The 22,970-nt window shown below is 40.4% G+C and overlaps 2 protein-coding genes across 5 annotated transcripts; one reads left to right on the forward strand and one right to left on the reverse strand.

Moving 5' to 3' along the window:
• Positions 1-21: 21 nt before the first annotated feature.
• LOC137184852 (actin nucleation-promoting factor WAS-like) lies at positions 22-5,410 on the forward strand. Of its 4 annotated transcripts, none has more exons than XM_067592939.1 (12): positions 23-298; positions 1,204-1,344; positions 1,526-1,612; positions 1,810-1,906; positions 2,259-2,288; positions 2,391-2,426; positions 2,538-2,736; positions 2,876-3,054; positions 3,161-3,538; positions 3,677-3,738; positions 3,847-3,958; positions 4,047-5,410. In XM_067592939.1, exons 1-12 carry the CDS (start codon positions 197-199, stop codon positions 4,103-4,105), a joined length of 1,482 nt encoding a protein of 493 aa, XP_067449040.1. In that variant the 5' UTR covers positions 23-196; the 3' UTR covers positions 4,106-5,410. The 4 variants fall into 4 exon arrangements, with proteins under 4 accessions (XP_067449038.1, XP_067449040.1, XP_067449041.1 ...); XM_067592940.1 differs by having other exon boundaries at positions 3,680-3,738; XM_067592941.1 differs by having other exon boundaries at positions 3,683-3,738.
• LOC137184851 (semaphorin-3F-like) lies at positions 4,534-22,128 on the reverse strand. Its single transcript, XM_067592936.1, has 19 exons — positions 21,919-22,128; positions 21,660-21,821; positions 19,634-19,770; positions 16,465-16,625; positions 16,267-16,329; positions 16,032-16,151; positions 15,736-15,829; positions 15,506-15,625; positions 15,241-15,386; positions 9,699-9,813; positions 9,526-9,595; positions 7,925-8,069; positions 7,607-7,829; positions 7,427-7,515; positions 7,289-7,330; positions 7,012-7,169; positions 6,846-6,913; positions 6,619-6,746; positions 4,534-6,145 (listed from the first exon to the last, which is right to left on the reverse strand). Exons 3-19 carry the CDS (start codon positions 19,743-19,745, stop codon positions 5,768-5,770), a joined length of 2,232 nt encoding a protein of 743 aa, XP_067449037.1. The 5' UTR covers positions 19,746-19,770; positions 21,660-21,821; positions 21,919-22,128; the 3' UTR covers positions 4,534-5,767.
• Positions 22,129-22,970: the final 842 nt, after the last annotated feature.

Raw genomic sequence — 22,970 nt, forward strand, 5'->3', positions numbered from 1 at the left:
AGACAGAAGAAAAGCGGGGGTTAGAGAAGTGCGGTTGTCCGTTTCCTGCTTTGAGTAGATGTGTGCATAGAACAGAGAAGAGAAACTTCCTTGACGCTATAGCTTATAGCTTTGTACTCTGACAGTGTTGAGAGGACGCCTTTTCAGATGCTGTACACAATAATTTAAGAGACACTGGAGGATTTATCAGAGGACCATGAGTCGTGGATCTAAAGCTAAATTGGAGAGCGTCCAAAGCTCTCTGCTGACCTTACAGGAAAATGAAAAGCTGGAGGAGTTGATGGGCAGAAGGTGTGCTGTAAGTTGTGGACTGACCAGGGAGGGGATTGCCCACTGTGGGTATGATATCCGCTGTACGTGTCCTAACTTGTGTGCTACTCTCAGATAGAAGGTTTTATTCACAAATTGAGAGGAGGAGGTATCCAAAATAGCACAGGTTGTTCTAGTTGCCGCATGAAAATGGAAATTGTTTCAGCTTTCGAAAACTTCTCTCTCTTGCCTTTGGTTTTTAAACATAATCTCCTGAATCTGAATGAGCAAAGTTGATAGTTTAACACCGAGTTGAGAACTTTTACATTATATACTCATCTTAACTAACAAAAATGTTTAAGTTTGACTCTTTCTCAACAGCTTTTTGTTAGTTTATTTCCTCACTTTTTTAAATCACTTTTATATATTCAGGTAAATTTCAGCTTATTGTAATTATTCTGACATATATTTTCTTTCAAGTGACTTTAAAGTAATCTACTGTACGTTGACGCAAAGGCAGTTTAAAATAATAACTTACATTAGGTCATCAAAAAGGAGGTAGCTGTAACAGGAAATTGTGACTGAACCATTTCTTCCTCTGCTGTCAGAATTAGACATTATCGTTGGGTTTAGTGTTACGCTATAGCAGAAGTTGCTTTGTTCCTTGATTTCTTTTAGCTACCAAGATAAACATAGATGTGTCAGACTGGCCTAACAAAGGAAGCAATAGAATACCATTTTTTCATGACATTTAATGACATTTTAATGACTTAAACATCTGTAAATGTAATGCACCACTTCACTTAAAGCTGTTATCTGAACAAATGAAAGCAAACAAGGAAGTGAATCCTCACCACAAAACTGCAAATTTACATTTCAACTGTAATAAAATGCTACGAAGAACCCTATCAGCACTGAACTGCTTTCAATATATATCTGTGTCTGTGTGTTTAGTCTATGGCCACCGGAGTAGCACAGTTGTTCATGGCTCTGCCGAACAGTTCATCCATGTGGAGCTTGCAGCACACTGGAGTGGTCTGCTTCGTCAAAGACAACCCCCAGCGCTCCTACTTCATACGGATGTTTGATTTGAAGGTAACGTCTCAGACAATGGTGCCAGTATAACAAGATTTACATGACAATGCTGCATAACAATGTTTAGGCCCTGTGCTTGCAGTATGTTGTCCTGTGAATTGAGACTAAAGTAACAAGATGGCTCACATCTCACAGTATTATTATTGAGAGACTGAAATGTTAATAATGTTTTTTTCCACAGGCAGGGAGGCTGATTTGGGAGCAGGAGCTCTATGACCAAATTGTTTACTCACCGCAACTGCCGTACTTTCATACCTTTGCTGCAGATGTAAGCACACCCTCATATGACCTCTTCCTCCAACTTTAGATTCAACTTTTGGTTTTAATTTCTGTTGGCCGGTTATGATGTTATGCCCTGAAAATATTTGTGTTAAATCATCATTAGATCATTGATGTCATTTTTAGAGACAGACAGTTTTACAGACATGTGTATATGATTCATTGTTCATTTCTTACACAATGCAGGACTGTCAAGTCGGACTGAACTTTTCTGAGCAACGGGAAGCAGAAGCCTTCCAAAATGCTGTCGAGGAGAAAATCAACCAAAGACAAAACCGACAAGGTCAGTGAGTTCATAGCTGCCACGTTGTTGTTTATATTTATAATGAGCATGCATAAACTACATTTTCAACATTATGTTTCATTGCCATATTCGCTATACTGCAATATGTTATTTTATATATTTATGGGCTGATATGTTCTATGCATGTTTCTAGAAAAAATTAATTTCTTAAATGAGATTCATTTTTAGCCAAGTGAGTCCTTCGTTATTGTTAAATTCTATTAGATCAATTGTTTCTTTCTTCCTCATTTAGACAATAGGTGACAATATTAAAGGTTCTCAGCCCTATAAATATTGTATTATAGTGTAAATTGATTCAAAATGGTTTCTCTCACCTCCTTGTTATTTACAGACAAGAAACAGCGCCCCCCGCAGCATAGTGGTAAGATACAATAAACTTGATGGATATTATATGTCATTCAAATATTTCGCATATTAAAAGAGTAAATGCATTTATTTCTTCTTTTTGTTCCCATAACTGTAGACAGAGGTTCCCTGCCTCCAGTCCCACATGAAAAAAGTGTGTAGCTCCTTCGCCTCAACATGTCTCTACTGTAACTATTACTACCACCAATGATGCATGACATTAAATCAATACTAATCTGCATGTTCTCTGTATCTCACATCTAAGCATCTGCCAGTCCTGGTAATTTTCACATGACCACTGTGGACATCCAGAACCCAGATATCCAGACCTCACGCTACCGTTCAATGCCTGCACCTGTTCATGCTTCCTTACCTCTGGGCAGCAAAGGGAAGAAGGACAAGAAGAGCAAGAAAAAGGGCCCCAAACTCTCCAAAGCAGACATAGGAGCACCCAGTGGATTTAAGTGAGTGTTTGAGCCAATTATTGTGTTGCCTTGATCTCACGCATTGAAGTTTGATTAATATCTACAGAGGATGTTGTTTTACAATGACTTTCCACAAGTGTCACCGTATTATTGTCTCCTTTTGTTTCCTTCCTGTCAGGCATGTTACTCATGTTGGCTGGGATCCCAACAACCTTGATCCTGACCTGTGGAAGCTGCTCTCCCAAGCTGGAATCAGTGAAGCTGAGATGAGGGATGAAGCGACCTCCCAGCTCATCTACAATGTCATTGAGCAGTCTGGAGGCATGGACGCAGTCAAAAGGGAGGTGAACAGAGGAGGTTAGACGGCATCATTTTATTCCTCCATATCAATCTCAGTACTCCCTACAGACTAATGTAAAGCTGGGCTGCACTGTAATGCATATCTTGTTCCACTGCATTGTAGCTTCTGGACCTCCACCCCCTCCACCTGGCAGACAAGGGCCTCTGCCTCCCGTGCCAGGCCCCGGTCCAGCCCCTCCACCTCCACGAGGTCGTTCTGGCCCCCTGCCTCCTGTCCCAGGCCAGTCACAGCGGGCATCTCCGTCCTCCCAGCCACCTCCGCAACGTGGAGGCCTGCCACCCCCACCTCCGACAAGCAGAGGCGGTCTTCCACCACCGCCGCCCCCAGTACACTCTGCACCTTCTCACTTCCCTTCACCGCCATCCTCGAAGTCTTCTCAGTCCTTCCAAAGCCCGCCTCCTCCCCCACCACCTTCTCACCAACAGCGCTCTATGGGTGTCCCACCTCCTCCTGCACCATCTACACCCAACAGAGGAGGAGGTGGAGGGCCTCCTCCTCCTCCTCCTCCTCCTCCGCCCCCTCCACCTCCCCAAACTTCAGACTTCCCACCACCTCCTCCCCTCTCTGGTGCTCCACCACCACCTCCCCCTTCATCCGGAGGAGGAGGAGGAGGAGGAGGAGGAGGAGACAGCAGGGGAGCTCTGCTGGATCAGATCCGACTGGGGAAGAAGCTCAGAAATGTAAAGCATACTTCTTTTCATTTTCTTTTTCTCCAAAACATTTCATATATGCCATATATAAACATACACATCTTGTCATACTACAACACATCCTGGTGTGTGTTACAGGTGACAGAGAGTCCTGATGCAGCTCCACCTACAACGCCGGAGTCAGGTGAGGGCATCGTTGGTGCTCTCATGATGGTCATGCAGAAGAGGAGTAAAGTCATCCATTCCTCTGGTAAATATTAGAACATTAATTCCACCTTTACATAAAGGGTGAGGTTGAAAAGTTTGTTTTCCTGACCATGTTTTGTCCTCTCTTTCAGATGAAAGTGAAGAGGATGGTGGAGATGAAGATGAGGACGACGACGAATGGGATGACTAGTTTAAAGGTCCTTGGTTAGTGTGGATTTTGAGCCTTGTTCTGTACGATTTTAGTTGTAAACCTCTGAATTGTAACACTGTTACAATATCTGTTGTTGGACTTGTTACATGCTCAGTTATTGCAAACTAGGGTATGACTTGTTTATGACTGAAACTGTGTAGCTGATTATATGAATAAACAATCAAACTCAATACAAAGGACTGGAAAGGACAATTTTAAGAGGATTCTGAAATGTTTATATATTTGTTCGAACATTTCCAGTGTAGGGATTTATCAGCATGACGGCACATACGTAGCACTGTGTTACTCACAATGAAGGTGAATGGTGGCTCTGACTGGAAAATATCTTGTTCCTTGCACTTCCTTTAAAAAGAGCCATTTAAAAATACAGCATATGACAGAACACCAACAATCAATATTAAATCTGAGCCATTTTCATTCCCGTTTTTATAATAACATACTGTACATATAAAATTATGTTCCTTGTATCATTTACTCATACATCTGTGCAAACATCCCAATTCCCTCTAATACCACCACCGACAAAGTGCATAACTGCAAGAACACTGTATGCTATTCATATCTTCAACACTCACATACTGTAGGTCACTATAGAGCACATGGCAGTAAGGGAGTCTTTATATGACAACATCCAATGGAATTAGCTTAACAGAACACATTACACCTTACAAACATCATTACACACCAAGGTTGAGAACAGAACAACAGTAAAATGTACAACTTGCAACAAACAACAACAGATACGCATGCAACCTATGCATTTATATCATCATATTATCTTCATACAATACAAGAGTAATCCAATGACCTGACCATATATATTATATTCACAATCAATATATTACATTTCTGTTTCAAGATACTTAAAAGGACCATACTTGTGGTTTTGCATGTTGTAGCCCGTTAACTACATGTTGCATATACCTACATGACACAGACTATTTTCCAAAACATTACTATTTTCCAGGCAGCAGCTGGTTTTAGTTCATTGTAGCATGAAAGTCAAACTATGAACAGTGTCTGTTATTTTTTTGTCACGGTAAAATTGTAACTGCATGGTAATCCAGTTGTGTTCTGAAAACTCTTCCTTCTTGGTGCATTCGAGGACTGACATTTAACAATCAGCTGGTAAAACTCCCTGCTTAAAACGAGCTGTTGTAAAATGAAACCTGGAAGACGAATAATAAGCAAACATGAACGTTGTGAAATGGATAATGTGCGTTTTTTTTAAAGTTTCTTACAATAAAAAGCATTGAACAGTGATTCTGAAGTCTCAGATAGTGACATGATCCCACAAAGCACCTTGATGCGCCAAGAGAAAAAGGTTTTAAAACAATCCCTGTGGTAGGTGATCAATCAAGTATCAAGTCTGTAAGCTGATTTCTATGATAAACTAACATGAACTGATACCTGAAAAATATGAGTATTCAAAAATGTACGGTAATCTTTGGAATGTGGTCATCAGTGATGTAAAATATACATATGTATTTACTAGGCTGACACTGACAAAACCAAGAGTATAGTACAGCATGACAGCATCACCTGCAATGCAAGTAGGTGATGCACAAACATGCATGTAAAACATAAAAGTCCACCATGAAGTCCAGACAGGCCAGTGTTGGACAGCGTCAGTCTTGTCCTCTAGCCGAGGCCTTGGTCCTGGCTCTCTGTGTGCCTGCGGCTGGTGCGTTTACGCTGCTGCTGCTGTTTGGGATTGAGCTGCTCCCAGTAGGACTGGCAGTATTGGTTAATCAGTCTTATCTCAGGTGGGAAGGGAGTGGAGACAAGGGAAGGCTGCGGGTAAGGTCCCGCTTGGCGAGTTTTTGGCTCTTCGTCCTCATCTTGAGCAGTGAGAGCTAAAACGATGTCTCGATCCAGGATGCGCAGCGCCATACGGGCCACTGTGTGTTTAAAGTTGTTCTCAGTGGCGAGGCAGTGGTAGAGCCCTGCGTCTGACTGGTTAAGAGACTTAAGAAGGATACCATGGTTGGTCTTCACGACGCCTCCCACACGGTTGAGCTGCAGAAAAAAAAAAAGAGTGAAATAGCAGGAAAGTCAAAGAGAGGGAACAATGAATTTGGATTTATATACAGATTACAACTGGGTTGATGAGAAAATCGATACCACTCTCATATCTGTCCGGTAAATAGGTTGGTTAGCTTAGCTTAGCATAAAGACTGGAAACAGAAGGAAGCAGCTAGCCTAGCTCTGCCCAAAAGTAACAAAATCCACCTACCAACACATCTAAATCTCAATAATAAACATGTTTTATCTCATTGGTTTAATGCATAAAGAAATCTAAGTGCAAATATGGCAAGCTGTGGTTGTACATGAGGTACAGGCCGGACTATTGGTCAGAGTTACTCCTGGTGTCAACAAGTATATTTACCTGACAAATATGAGAGTGGTAAGCAAGAAAGCGAATAATCATATCTACCAATATATCAAACTATTCCTTTAACATTTAGAAAAATATAAATGTTCTTCCTCACCACTTTCCTCTTTCCCTCCCTCTGGAAGAGCCACTTGACGGTGGCCTGAGGAGAGCGAGGCTGACACTCCAGGAAGGTACTGCTGCCCTCCACCCCAAACTGCACTGTTTCTCTCAAACGTTTCTCCACTGCACAGATATAGAGAGAAGAAATAGTGACATCTGCTTTAAGCAAACAAAAAAAATCATAATTTTAGGCTATCCTTAAACTCAAAAAAATTGCCACACCTTTGGCATTAAAGCCTCTGCACTGCCTCAGTGGATCACCATGTTTAACGTCCTGTCTTCTGCTCCTCCTGAGACAAAGATCAGAGATACGGATTAAGTTTAACCGACACATCCTCACTTTATAGTCTAGAAACAGCGCACTGTGAAGATATGAGATGTCCCTGACCTCTTGGTGGACGGAGTGAAGGCAGAGCAGCTCTCTCCATCCCAGGCGCAGTAGGGGTCCCGGGCCAGACAGCAGTCAGAGCAGGCCCTGCCATACACACCACAGCGGTGCAGCGATACTTGGGTCAGCCCCGCGTCTGATGACACATACAGCTGTTGCTGCAGAAACAAAAGCAAAACAAACTCAACTCAGCGTGGTTATGAGGAATCAGTTTCAGTATACACACCGAAATGTGTATCACTAAGTCAGATTTGTCTTAAAAGAACAAGATGCTTACTCTTTTAGAAGATATTTTCATTGTTTTAACAGGAGCTCTGGTCTGTGAGTTGATAAATAGAAAAAAGATAAATCAGTAATACTTCATCTTTGAGATCAGTGTATTTTAGTCTTTGGGGAACCACATATTCTGACATACCCGGAAAACCTCCACTTCCTCTAGTGTCAGTTCTTCCATGCTGGTTGGGTCTTTAGGTAAAACTATAACTTTTTGGACAGTGCCTCGATCTGAGAGTGAGAGAAGTTATATTTAAGATCTACAATTTTTTTTGTTCACTTGTTTATAATCATTCAGCCATCAGACCTGCAGCTGTCTCACCTGTCCCCAGGAAGAGCACCTCATAGCGTCCGTCCACGGCATCCACCTGATCCACCACCAGGGCAGTGAAACGGTAGTCCACACCAGTTCTCACCACCAGGGGGCGGCGGTGGATAGGATACACCGGATGGTACATGAGGGGATGGGCTCTGATGAAATTCACAGCCTCATCTGAGAAGTTTTTGGAGGAGCGGATACCAGGAGTAAAGGTTCCTCCTGGACACTGGGTGGGAAGGAAGAAGAGGTTTTCTTTTGATACAGGTTTGTGTAAGTGTAATTTAAATGCATCACATTGCAGATAACATGACTGAGACATACCGTTCCTGGCCGTGGGTAGGGAATCTTGCCAGTATACTCTGTCCACTGGTAATTATGACCATGTTTGTGGGCAAATGGTCCATTGAAGACATTGCGGATATCAGCCATTGAGTAGACGCAGACAGCTGAGCCCTTGAACACAGAGCTAGAACAGAAACAGACAATTAAGTTAAGAGTAGAGGTAGGAGGCAGCTTGCACCCAACCCCTGAAATTAAAGCATGAATCGGCCACAGAAATGTTTGAAAGTGTAAGAAAAAAAAAAAAAAAAGAGGTGATGAGGCTGCATGAGGTGTGAAATTATTAATTCAATTAAATTCTATGAGCTTTATTGGCATAAATGTTTCAAGAACAATGTTGCCAAAGTATCAAAATACAATTTTCCCAAATATTTGGACAGGATAAAATAACAATAATATGAACATTAACACAACATTAATAGATTGATATACATGAATTATATATATATATATATATATATATATATATATATATATATATATATATACAGTATATACTATGCATGTATTTGACTAATAATACTATGTATTTAACTGATAACTTTTAAATATTGTTTGACTAATCTGGTGAGCAAATTTGAAGAAAAAAATAGGTTTCTTTTATAGGAATAAAACTTGTTTTCCTCGGCATTGTAGAAGGACGCTTATGAAGGCAACTTTCCTATCAGTATTGGATTCTGGTGACATTTTAAGCATGCTTAAACTGTGACTCTGAAGTCCTTGGACGCTGTTTATCACTAAGATTTATTACTGGTGATAATTGTAATAGTCGTCATTGTGAGCTGTGTGCTAAAGTTGGGTGGCCCTCTCTCTCCCTGTAAGGCGTGACAGACACTGGGTTTTATTTATTTATAAAGGCCCTTACTGGGTTTTTTTTTTACCCCCTTACATTATTTCGTAGTTGTCTTTTAATGTGGGCCCCTATCCAACACGCAGGTGCCAGCTGTTTTAACTAAGCTTGGAAAATCCACTTTTTTGCACTGTGCACCTGCAACCTGGAATTACATGCAGAACATTTTAAAGCTTACCTCATTTTTATCCTTAGGGCAATATAAATTTTTAACCTCATCTTATTTCACTTCCAACTGCCCTTGTTTTCAGCTGACTCATTTGCAGTGCTTTATTTTTTAAAAAAAATATGTTTAGGTTAGGTTTTAATATGTTTGTATTTTTACTAATTTGTTTTTTTTTTATTACTTTTACTTTTTTATTGGCATTTTTATCCAAGTATTTTATCTGTGTTTCTTGGCGCAGAGGATGTGTTGTTTGTGTTTTTGCTTGGCTATATTGTAAATGACGTCTCTACCTCAATATATTTCTGAGTCTAAATAAAGGTTGAATGAAAGAAATTAATTTGTGTGTGTGTTTGTGTGTGTGTGTGTGTGTCTGGGTCATTCACTGTCCCTCAGGTTGTGGCATATTGATACATACTGGGCAGCAAGATATACCCCGTCTCCTTCTCCTAGGAGTATTTTTAATTTTGAGAGGTCATTAAGCTCTCTGAAATCTGAAATTACTTGAACTCGTTGAAGTAAACGTTCCTTATTTCATTAAATGTTTTACATCGTTTTCCATCGACTCACCCGGCTGTAGTGAAGAGAGCGTACACCGTAGGGTTTCGTTCATCCTGTGTAGGCTGAATAAATACATCCCCTGGAAGACGAATGACACATAAATCAATAAGACAATGATAAAAGCAGCTGCAATTAAAATGCAGTCAGTTTAACCAAAGTGCTTATTTTTATTGTGGCCTCACGTAGTTCATCAAATCGCGTCTCCACTCCATCTTCGCCTATCACTGAGCAGATAAGGCGAGCCTTCAGGAACGTTGTCCAGCGGTTCACCAGGGACTTCTGCCCTCCTTCATCATTCTGGACAGGAAGGAAATTAGGTCAAACCAAGAATTAACATTATTAAATTATACACTACAAGGAATTTAGGAGGGGCATGATTACCAAATGTAGAGTTGTATGGAATATCATTTAAAATGACAAAATTGTCTAAACATTGGAATAATGGATACAGATTTGAGAGGCGTTGTCACAGAAAAATGTACCAAGCATTAATAATAACCCAATCTCAGAGCATTCCAGAGATCTGGGTAAACGCTCATAAGTTGTTACATATCTCTTAATATAAGCAAGGATATTCATCAATTTGGAATGACCCATTAATCTTGATAGGAAAAAAAAAAAAACTATTCTGTGAAATCATGGTTGGATAAGAATATCAGTAAAGTCATTTGTACAGAGCAAACATTTTTCAGTCCCGTCAAGAGCTTAAAAGGATTTTGGCTTAGCAGAGAAGAGGGAGTTTTGGAGGTATCTACAAATAAGGAGCTGCATAAAGAGTCTGGGGATTATATTAAGTGGAAAGGAGAACAACCTATTACCCTATTTTAATTTGCCTAGGAGTGCACAGTCAGCATCAGTTTTTTATTAAATGATGGCAAACACTGTACGGAAACTGTGAAAACTTAAGAAAAACATGGAAACTTTTTTTTTTTTTTTTAACACCAGTTAAACTTCAAAAAAATAGGACTCATGGATGACAATTATTGTTGGAAGTGTAAAAATTGAACCGGTACTTTTATTAATTTAATGTGGGAATGTTCTTTTGTTTCTCCTACTTGGAAACAAGTTATTAAAAGTATTGGAGAGTGGCTGCATAGACCACTGCCAGAACCTCCCTGGCTGTGTTTATTAGGAGACCAGTCTCTCCTGCCACCAGTATATACAAACAAATATTTGGACTTGTGCTGCCGCTTCAACGATTGTTCTCCATCATTGGAAGAATCAGAAAAAAAAAACAGATTTTACTGAATGGTTAAATTGATGACAGACATTGCCTCTTTTGAATCTCTAATTGCACAGACTAATAAATACCAAGGGAGGTTTTATGAAGTTTGGTCTAATTTTCCGATGTTTATAAAGGGAAGAATATTCCTACAATTTTTAAGGGAAAATGTGTCACCTCATTTATGTATTTGTTGATAAGCGCCCTGTTTTTTTTTTTTTTAATTTTTCATTTGTCTTGTAGCTAATGCTGTTTGCCTATATTTATTTTGTTTGTTCTGTTACTTATTTTTCCAATTATTTACTGTAATAAGTGGTCTTGTGTTTCATTGTTTCCTATATATTGAAAAGGTTAATTAAAAAAACAACTGATCACAAAAAGGAAGGAAATTCTCTCATGGCTCAAAACATTTCCTATTACAAGATAAGCTGCATGTACAATAACAATCAAAAGTGTGGACACACCTACTCATTCAAGGGGGTTTCTTTATTATTTTTTGTTGCTATTTTCTACATTGTAGAACAACACTTAAGACATCAAAACTAATAAATAACACATATGGAATCATGTAGTAAACAAAAAAGTGTTAAACCAACCAAAATATCTTTCATATTTTAGATTCCTGGATCTCTTTTACAACAGTCTTAAAGCAGTTCCCACATATGCTGAGCACTTGTTGGCTGATCTCATCCCAAACCATCTCAACTGGGTTTAAAATTGGGTGATTGTGGAGACCAGGTCATCTGATGCATCACTCCATCACTCTCCTTCTTAGTCAAATAGTCCTTACATAGTCTGGGGGAGTGTTTTGGGTCATTGTCCTGTTAAAAAAACAAATGATGGTCCCACTAAGCACAAACCTGACGGGATGGCGTGTCGCTGCAGAATGTTAGGGTAGTCATGCTGGTTAAGTGTACCTTGAATTATGAATAAATCACCAACAGTGTCACCAGCAAAGCATCACACCTCCACCTCCATGCTTCACAGAGGGAACACAAAGTCCACAATACAATTTCCACTGGATTATTGTTCACTCTTTGTTTTTCTTGGCCCAAGCGCCTCTCTTCTTCTTATTGGTCTTCCTCTGTTGTGTTTTCTTTACAGCAATTCGACCATGAAACCCTGACTCATGCAGTCTCCTGCGAACAGTCGATGTTGAGATGTGTCTGCTACTTGAACTCTGGGAAGCATTGATGTGGGCTCCAATCTGAGTTGCCTTCAACTGGCGATTTTCAAGGCTGATAACTCTGATGAAGTTATCCTCTGCAGCAGAGGTAACTCTCGGTCTGCCTTGCCTGGGGCGGTCCTCAAGGGAACCAGTTTCATCATAGCGTTTGATTGTTTTTGCGACTGCACTTGCAGAAACCTTCAAAGTTCTTGAAATTTTCCGGATTGACTGACCTTCATTTTTTAAAGTTATGATAAACTGTCGCTTCTCTTTACTTAGTTGAGTGGTTTTTGCCATAATATGGATTACTACAGTCGAATAAGGCTATGTGCTTTATAACAACACTTCCTCTGCACAACACAGCTGATGCTCTCATTAAGGGCGTTTTCAGACCTGGTCCGGTTGAATGAGACTCGTTTCGTTTTCCCACCTTGTTGCGATGTGATCCGACCTAAATTTAACAATTGCTCGAGATCCCACCTGGACTAGGGTGACGTTATATTTTCCCAGGAGGCCTTCTGCAGGACCTTATTCATTCTTCGGATGAATTTCCCCGCAAACTAGACGTACTGCTGCAGCTTCTGTGGTTTCACAATGTTCCGCGATGAGTATTGCTTCCCAATGAATGATCTGTAACTCCCAACTTCTTATAATTCAGCTTGCATGATGCGTCTTTCATTGCCATCCGGGTGCTTACCAACCATCGCACGATTTTTCAGCCTATTTAATGACCACACTGTCTGTGGCTGGCTGCCTTTATTTCCCTCCTCCCATTCTTTTTGCTATAATTGTGCTATTCGTTGATGTATTCATGACACTCAGCTCTTCCAGATGTAATTTCTCCCGGCTGATGGCTCCTTCAGGACCTTTGTTCCTTTGTTTACGCTCTCGCTCCTGCCTCTGACATATCTGACCAATGAGCGGGGAGAACGCTGTCACGTGGCTTGTAGTGATGCAGTTTGGTTCGCTTCTTCTTCGTGAGGTTTATTGGCGGTTTGCAAACAACAAAATGGTGCATTACTGCCACCAACTGTTATGATAAATAAAACCCTCAAATTCTCTCAGTTAAATTCGTTTTCTAAAAAGGAAAGGTTCACAATTTTTTCAAGTCTGTCTTAAAACAACAGCCAGGTGTCCATATGAACACTGAAAGAGGTTTTCCTCCCTGTAATCACTCCTCCTGTTCATACCGGCTGTTAAAAGATCCCCTTCAAATGTGCCTTCAATGTAAGTGATTGGGGCCAAAATCCACAGTGTGTCCACACAGTCACTTTGTTCAAAAATGTATTTAAAAGTTAATCTGAAGTTTATATGAGTCTCTGTCTGAGGACCTGATATCTTTAAACATAAACTTAAAACTTACCTCTTTAGCCTAGTTTTTCCATTAAGAATTTACTTATATACATTATTTATTTTATTCACTTATTTTAATTGTATTAAATGTTGTAAGATGTTTTATTTTATTATCATTAATATATTATTTTTCCCTCATCAATTTTATTTGTCTTTGTTTTTTATCGATTGTATCTAGTTCTTTAATCTGATTTTTTATTTCACTCTATTTTGTTAATATAATTTTTAAATCTGTTTCATTTTATTACATTTTCATAATTTTTATTTCTCATGTACATTAGTCTCAAATTGTTGTACTGTTTACTGTCTACATTTGTTCTGTCTTACTGAAGCACTTTCAATTGTGAATTGTGAACCTGTATGAAAAGTTTTATACCAATAAAGTTTGATTGATTGATTGATTTAGCAGTCTGTATTAGTCATATCAAGTGAATATCTGCCATATTTACAGTCTTTTTAGCATCTAATTCCCTCTTTGTGTTTCCTCAGACAGTGTTTTCCATTTAAGCTTTGGTGGAAGTAAAGTAAACAAAAAGAGAGACTTTGGCACTAAAAAGACTGTAATGTTGAAAGATATCTATTTCACTTGACTAATTTGGACAGCTAAAGCTTCATATTGGCTTCAGATAAACTTAATATGTTACATATTAATTGGGCACCTGACTGTTTAAGACACACTTGAAAAATTGTGAACCCGTCCTTTATTTTCTGTCCTGCTGTAGTTACTGGTAATATCAATGTGGTTCTTTTTTTGTGGCTTTCTGTGCAACTTTGTCTGTTAGTTTGTTTCCTTTAATATGAATATGTGCTGGTATCCATAATAATCTCACAGTGAGTCTCATCATTTGAATTCTCTATAACGTTTGCTGTATCTCTGCCAAAATATCTGGTCTACACTCTGAATGACTAACTTAAAGTGGCTAATGATAAGCTTGAATGTGAAAATGAATGTGAACACACAACTGCTCTTTAATGGTCATGCTTCTTCTATCCATTGTGCTACTAATAGTGTAGCAAGCATTTCTCCCGTGTAAACCGGTAAACCATCTAACTATAAATTTAGCTGTGTTTAAAACTTATTAACTATTTCCTTCCTTTCCCGGTAAAACTGTTGCATCAGGAAGTACCCAAGGTGGTATTGCTGGTGATGTTACTGTTGGACTATTGTTAAGTTGAGATATTCTTAGCTCTCTTTCTTTTTGTGCAGTAATCCATCCTCAACTGTTTGTTTCCCTCCTCTCCTTTTCCCAACAGGGTTTTAAAGTTCCTTGTGTTGGATGATCTTGACTTTGTCCTTGTAAATGAACCCATTAATTACCAGTAAAAGCTGTGTCTTTCTTATTTCTAGTGGCATTTCTCCCATTTCCACCTGTAATACTGATGTCGGTGTTGTCTTAAATGCACATGTACACAGTCTCAAAGCCAGATATTGTATATGATCCAATTTTTTAAGAGCTGTATTTGCTGCAGATCCATACAGCACACACCCATAATCTGATACTGATCTTATTAATCCAGTGTAAACAGTTCTTAGTATTGTTCTCTCTGTCCCCATTTCACTTCCAACCAAACATCTCATTACATTTAATGCTTTCTTACACTTGTCTATTATTTTCTGCATATGCACCGCCCATGTGATTTTTTTTGGTTCACTTTCATTGTGTGAAAAAATACTGAACCAAGGGGAAAACGCCCTAAGACGGCAAGAACTTTGACAAGGCACACCTGTAAATTGAAAACCCTTTCAGGTGACTACCTCATGAAGGCAAACAGTGGATAATTTGAGGAATTTAAATCTAAAACATATTTTGGTTTGTTTAACACTTTTTTGATTACTACATAATTCCATATGTGCTATTTCATGGTTTTGATGTCTTCAGTATTGTTCTACAACATAGAAAACCCTTGAATGAGTAGGTGTGTCCAAACATTTGACTGGTACTGTATTTTTGCTAGATAGATACAATATGGTTCGGCTCACCAGACACACTCTTCCCACCCTGGCTAAAACGCTGGGGCTTGCCCCACCGCTGGAGTCTAGAGTCTTCTCACGGAAAAAGAAGTAAAGTTTGTCGTCGTTCCTTTCTGCACTGTCAGGGATCTGCTGGATCTGAACAAACACGGGCTCTGGAGAATAACACCAGATAAGCAGAGAGAGGATTGAGGCAAGTAGTTGTCAAATAAAATGAGAGGAGCCATAACCTGTAATCAGCGACATTTACCTCCTCACACCCACACTTACTTACCATTGAGCCACCTGGAGTCATACTGTTCTGTCCTGATTGCCGTTCTCCCTCCCATGGTCCTAAACATTGCAGCATCTGTACTCATGAAGTCAATATGGACCCCTGCATATAGGTTACCATCTGCAGTGGTGAGAAAATAAGAGAATAGAGAGGAGAGACTTTGTGATTCAGCAGCATGAGATATTTTAATTGGAAGATTTTTTTCTACTTATAAATGAAGCATGTCTTACTGATCAGAACTGCAATGTTCTCCTGTTTGGGATCATAGGAACATTTTCCCTTCCCTGAATCCACATACCCAGGGACCAGCCTAAACAGGTAGTCCTAAAGAAGCAGATTAGACAAGAAGTATGTATAAAAATAGATTACTAAAACGTCACAAGGGAGCATGGGGAAAATCATAAACAAATCAGTGTCCCAGTTTGTAGTCCTGAAATATTTAGCAGGACAAAGATTTCCAGGCCTACTCCAGAGGGATTTTTGCCGTAAATCCCACTGGGGGAACTGTAAATGTCTTTGTGTTCACCTCTGCCCTCCAGCCTCGGTTGATAAATGTGCAGATAGGTTGGTACGCCCCCGTTCCACAGGTGTACAGGTGGGTGCGGTTCCACGGCTCTATCATCCGCACAAAGTTGGCACATTCCCCCTGGACAAAGAAGAGTAACGCAAATGGAATTCAAACATCATCATCGTGATTGTCCCGTCATGAAAGCAGAAGTGTCAGATTTTTGAAAGAGCAGGATGTAAATGCATGACCCCACCTGTCTTCCCTTTCCTGTCATCTGGCATTCTCCCTTTCTCTTAGCAGATGCTGGCCAGTGGATCTGTTTTTTTTTTAGAACAGCAGACACCCGAAAATACTGGATTATTAGGGATCACTGCATTTTAGAGACTTATTGCCACATATCAAATAGCAGACTGGATTTAAGGAAAAGCAAGGTGGTGGAGTTTTTACGCACTATGAGTGGCTCCTTGTTGACATTTTGCATATCCAGAGCCACCAGGTACTCCCGGCTGCCCAGATACAGACGGCCCTGGTCCTGATCCATCAGGAGGATGCGGTAGTCGCTGGTGTTGAAGGAGAAACTGAAGGGTCGCGCTGCCCGTGTGTCCATCAGTTCTGTGGGAAAAGTGTTGCAGCTTTGTTAAAAAACATCTACACCATTTGAAAAACCTATTATTTCCTATCCAGCAGGGGGAGCAGAGGTTACCTCTCAAAATCTTTTCACATTATTCCCTTTATACCTTTAACATGTTTCATTACTGACTTGGATGAACTTATGGTCCCTTGAACAACACCCTTCTCACTTCTTTTATGGAAAATGTGTCACTGATTAAATATAACTCAACTTCAGGCGTTTTAAAAAACATATTCGCTTTTAAGATCTCAATATTTTATGTGTCCTGACTGTCTGATTGAGTTTAAGGCACCACATGCCCGGTGGAGTTAGACGAAAAAGCAGGTCCCTTAGGAAACACGGTCAGTGGAACTCAGAGTTAATTCTTAAGATCAGGATTGTGTTCAGCAGAGCATAACCTGTTAAGACACGCTGCAGTGGAAAATATTTCTCCTTTTTTCATCTCCTGAAAGCCTTGATTGAACAATTTTCATCTACTGCGAGACAAATGGACTCAGCGCTGCACTCTACCTCTGAGTGTTATTTATTTTCATTCTTCCATCCAACAATTTATTGCAATATTGTGAACACACAAAAAGCAACCCACACACACACACACACACACACACACACACACACACACACACATCTGTGGCATGTGTAAGATATCGACCACCATATGTGCACAGGACATTGGGACATGGCAGAGGCATGTTAAAGACAGCAGGCTTAAACAATGACAAATGTTCGCAGAGACTCTCAGAAGCTGGCTTACAGGGATTCAGCAGGAAGCACAATCTTTATTTACATCAAAGTGACTGCCATCTTCCTTTTGAGGTCACTGTTAACAGGATGCAGTCAAGGTGTCGCTAAAATAATCTATGCAATCGGATCTCCGGACAACACGGGATGGAGTCTTTGAGGTGGGACGAGGTCCGGTTCTGTTCCTGAGAGGTAAACACAGGATAACAAGCCTCTGGCCAAGCTCCACTGGGCCATAGTGGATTCACTGAACAGGCTAAATGTAGAAACACCACACCCCTATACATGTCTCCATTCTCCTAAAATAGCAAACAATGTACTGCCATCATCTGGTAAACATTCAGCAAACACTTATCCCCTGACAACATTCTGACATTGATAGGGAAACACTGGGAAGGACATACGATTCAAGTATGAAGCTGTGGCTGGGCCACTATAAGCTCTCATGTTACAACTTGACAACATATTGTCACAAAGGCACTAATGACGGCTGCTGTTTAGTCCCAGGCCTATCTCAAGTATGAACAAACTGGTGACAGCACCATGAGAGCACGAGATTCTAAAAACGTGGCTTCAATTACACTGCACATTTTGCTCTCTAGCAACGCTGACTAATTCTGTCAAACGAGAATCCCTTTGAAGTGCGAATAACTGACACAACTTCCCGGTGACAGAGGAAACAACACAGGATCTCTATCCTCTGCAGGCCTCCTGTACCCCAGAGTGTCACTCAAGCCGACTCATTCGTTCAAAAGAGTCACATGTCCCCCAGCCGCCCCGAAACCTCCTCCACAGGCGCCTCTGGGAACAAAGAGACTCGCTGTCACAAACAATGAACAATAAATCCTTGGAGTGGCAGAAAACAGTTGGGGAGTAAATCCAACTTTTCTCCTTTTTGTTTGGTATTAGGGGGAAGGGTGACTGAGGTCTGTGAATGTGCCTGCTTTATCTTTAAGACCTCACCAACAATCTAATAATTCAACACCTCTCAGCTGTTCTGGACCAGCTCCTATTAGAATTTGTTATGGAGAACTCTGTACAGATGTGAATTCCTGTATCCTTCACAGGAGGAGGAACGTAATCAAGTTCAAGACCAAACTTGTGTAATTGGTCAGACTACTACTTTGCGCACCCTTCTACAAAAACATACTGGTGTATATAAGCTGTTTACTGAAAGAGGATTAGTGTTAAAGGTCATACAAAAACGCAGAGCAATTATTCTCAAACACACAACGGCCACGTACAGCATGTAAGCAGCTGTTTTCAGTCTTATAAAATCAGTTGAATTCAAAACAGCACTGCATGACGACTCCAACTGCCGGTTGTTATCAACCACAGATGTCATGATTAGCTCACCTCTAATCTGCTTCAGATGGTTCTTGTAAAGATTGTGCAAAATCATAAATAAAAGCCATGTTTCTCACCGAATCATTGTAGTTTAACATGATATATCACCAAACCGCTCCCTAAACCTGACCTGGAACCAAAACGTGTTGCCTCAGCACCACATGAAAGCAAAGAATGTTTTTAAATCTGATTCACACCTTTAATTCTTACTTGCAGGCACTTCAGGTGTGACGTGTGTGTGTTTGTGAGTGTGTACACATGTGTGGGTGCATTTGAAGTGACAACATGATAGAGATGCAGAAATAACTGTAATCATCCAACAATGTTTTGATCAAAGGTGTCATCCGCATATTTGTAACATGAATCTCTGCTATTAGAGTCAATGAGGAAGGGAACAGACAACACGGGAAAATCCCAAAAGCCTATAAAAGACTTTAAAAACACTATCTCCCCTCATCTTGAATTTACACCTTGCGGCCAAAACATTAAAGTTCTACGATATCATTTTGCTCTACTGATCGAATTTCAGGTGTTTCCTTCACGTGTCGTCGTATCAGACACATCAAAAGACAAAGATGAAATGACAAGTCAGGCTGTAGTGCGTGTGGGTTTTAGGGTGTGGAGAGAAACTTTTTCGAAGGGCACTAGCATTAACAAACCACACGTAATATCCACCTTTTGTTTTCAGTGTTGCACTGTTTGACATGTGGCAGGAAATACGTTCTTTACATATGTATAAAGAGGAAACATAACCGGTGGTGTGGATGTGTTCGTGCGTGGGTGTGCACGTAATGTGAGTGAGTGACTCAGTGACTTTGTGGGAGAACCCAAACAAGTAAAAAGAAACTATTATGATGATCCCTGCTGTCAAAAGAGTTTTAGTTAATCTGTATGAGCTCACCTTTGAAGGAGAGGCGAACTCGCGGAGCAGACTGCTGCAGGCCCGAGCCTCTGTAAACACATAAGGCCAACAGGAGGAGTTGGGCTCCAGATGTTGTCATGGTAACAGTCATGCAGGTAGCCCACAGAGATCTAAATCTGGATGAAAAAAGAAAGGAGGAATGAACTATTATTATAGAGTGCCCCATGAGAAATATGAGACAGAAAAAGAAGGAAGGACAGGCAAGAGAGACTCTCTCTCTCTCTGATCTCTCTGATCAGAAGTTTGGCCTGAAGCCTTCTAAGAGACGTATAGTTTGGCAGGAGAGAACAACGTCCAAATCTTCACACCTGCTCTGGAAAATATGACAGCCCTATTATTTATTTAAAGTGTAAATGTAGTGAGGTATGTGTTAAGACTGTATAATGGTATTTGCAAGCACAGTTGCTTGGAAAAAGTCTAAAAAAAAGAGATTAACGTCCTCTTGTCTGCGTCTTGTACATTTTATTAAACATATTACCTTTTCTTAAACATATATTTAATCCCACATTTTCAAAGAAAACTGCATAAAACAAGACTCCAGTGCACATCAGTGATTCCCTCTGCCTCTCCCTCTTGTCTTTCAACAAAGCACGTCTACGTACTTCCAGAAGTTGACGAGTGAAATACATGACAGATCAAAGAAACAGGTAGTCCTCGCTGAAACAATTTCTGACAGTTTAGGGGTGTTGAAACGTACCCTAACTGTTAGACCTTAACTCAAGCATTCATTATGCATCTGCACTTTGCTGGAGAGGATCCCATATAAATTATGAATACTAAAAGCTGAGTCCATAACATCCATTAAATTGTCTCCCTGAAGGTGTGCTTTGCTCGGGCTATAAGCCATCCCACGGGCTTTTCTTTTCCTCATGACATCCATGTAGCCAAGGCCTCCAGTGGCACATGGTACATGCCTCGAAACAAGGGCTTTTAGAAGAAGAGGTATTCAGGGTGAAAAACTAGTGGGATTTCACAAAATGTTCATTACGTCTCTCACAATATGGCATTCATTTAATGTGTGACACGTTACATGATAACGACATTGCAAAATGAAAATCAGAAGGTTCTGATGAAGCTAAAAAGACTGGCTTGCTGAACATTTAGAAATGAAAAACAGAAGCTGCCTCACAGCCTTCCTGGCATAATCACACAGTTGCCATATATCCGCTCACCAGGGGAGCTTGATTTCTGTCCCTCCTATGAAAACACTGTATATTTTATTGTAAATCTACACCATGAGATGTGAAATCAAAAGGATGTGGACACTTTTTTTTTTGTTATGGAGAGTCACAGGTATTTGGAAAAAAAAGATCACCCATTAAAACAGCACTGCAACACTTTGACTCATAAAAAATAAATGCATTAAAGAATAAACTTTGCCACAGAGATGTTATGAGTCAACTGTTTATAATAAAATGAGCGTATGATCAAATGAACACTACAGACACGTTTACAAGTCCATTTTTGATTTTTTTTGTTAATGGTTAAGCAACACAACTAGGCAAAATGTCTGTGGCTTGATCTACTTCATGAAGTAAACTTCGGGCTCTATTTATTTAATATGCCATCATTTAAATAAAGAGAGAAAAATAATCTAAGGGTAAGCGTTCATCTTGTGAAAAACCTTGAAATATCTAAAATCAGCACTCAGGAAATGTGACTAAAACATTATCATGTGCCTGTAAAGCTCCCTGTATGGTGGCCTGAATTTACTTCGTATGAGTGACGGTATTTCTGCTGGTTTTCTGTGTTGGGTGTTCACTGCAGAACAGATTAAACTTCTGCTGTAATAATATATATGGTTTCCCTTTTAAAAAATAATTATAGGATTCCTTTAACCTCGTTCTGTTTTTCCACGGAGGGGTGCGCACTTACCTGTGAACTCAACATCCAGAAATAACCGTACAAAATGTGTGCACACTTCAGTCATCTACCATTCAGACTCCGATACAGAGTAACCAAACATGAGTTAAAAGTTAAGCCAGAAGCGAGTTAAAGGTCCTACCTTTGATTTCAGACTTTCTCGATACCCGCTACGCCTCTGAGATCCAAAACTTGCGGGATGTTACCGCTGCATACCCCGCGTTTTGCGCCTCGGAGCTGGATTGGAAAATCTCTCTCAGCAGCGCTGCGCAGGCATAAACAATCCGATAGCTTTGCAAATTCCCTTTTGAGGAAAAAGAAACGCTGCCTAATCAGTCGCTATTAACCGAAGGCATTTATTCCATTCAACATTTAAAAAGCCAGAAAAAAAACACACACACACACAGCTGATCCCTTAACGCTTCCCTTCCTCTCTTTCCAAAACTTTAAGCCTGGATGGCAGCAACCATCACCAAGATGCGATCAAGATGTTGGTCCATTGATCCTTCAGAGGGAGTTTGAGGGTGTCTGAGTGTAAATCAAGTGACCAGGTGCAGGTGTTGGAGAGTGTCTGCCCCGCTGTCCTCTCCCTTCTGTTCTTCCCCCACCCAGCCTTTCCTCTCCTGTTGGCCCACAGCAGCATTGGACCAAACCTCTTGGTACACCATATGGGTATGATTAACCCTGTCACTGCTGGTGGGTTTAACACACTGCTCCAGTCAATTGTAAAACTGTTATTAATCCATGTCAGTTTAATAGTTCTTTGTTTGGAAAGTTTATTTGAGCTTAATAATTCAGTGAAATGGTGATGGGCGTATAGTCACTGTTTTATATAAATGCTTTTCTCATGCACCAGGAGGGCCACAGACTTCTTATACATGATGCAGGGGCTGAAATTCACTATTAAAGAGAAGCCAAGCCTGTCGCTTGGACAATGTCACCATTACTCCACATGAGAGCCAGGTCAGCCGAAAAAGATTCCTGGGATGCCTCTCTGGCTGGCTCCAGCGCTCATGACAACGGTGACAAAGTAACCAGGAGGGGGTGGGGTGGGGTTGGAGGTGCTGGGGGTGGACTGGGACTGGAGGTAAAGGGCATCCATCCTGTTAACAGAGCCATGAAATTAAAACTGCATTTAGAGCGGCTTTCATCATTACTGGCCTTGTGGTAAGCTCTGACGCAGTATGCTTGCTCTCAAGACACAAAAGCAGAGGGTGAACATATTCTGAGCGACGGCCCTGCAAGACAGTAAAATAAACAAATGAGGCAATGTGGTTAGTCAGTGTGTAAAAGGTCACAGAGGAGGGCAGATCCTGGCAATTCTCAGGAAAGCTTTAATTCTAACCTTTTTTGAATTTATCTTTGATGCACATTTTTGGATTTGATTCATCTCCACACAGAGTATGTAAGCTGTGACCTTATCTCAAGCTGGATATCAGCCAGACGTGATCTA

Source organism: Thunnus thynnus, chromosome 6 (assembly GCF_963924715.1).
Source record: "Thunnus thynnus chromosome 6, fThuThy2.1, whole genome shotgun sequence".
NCBI classification, from domain to species: Eukaryota; Metazoa; Chordata; class Actinopteri; order Scombriformes; family Scombridae; genus Thunnus; species Thunnus thynnus.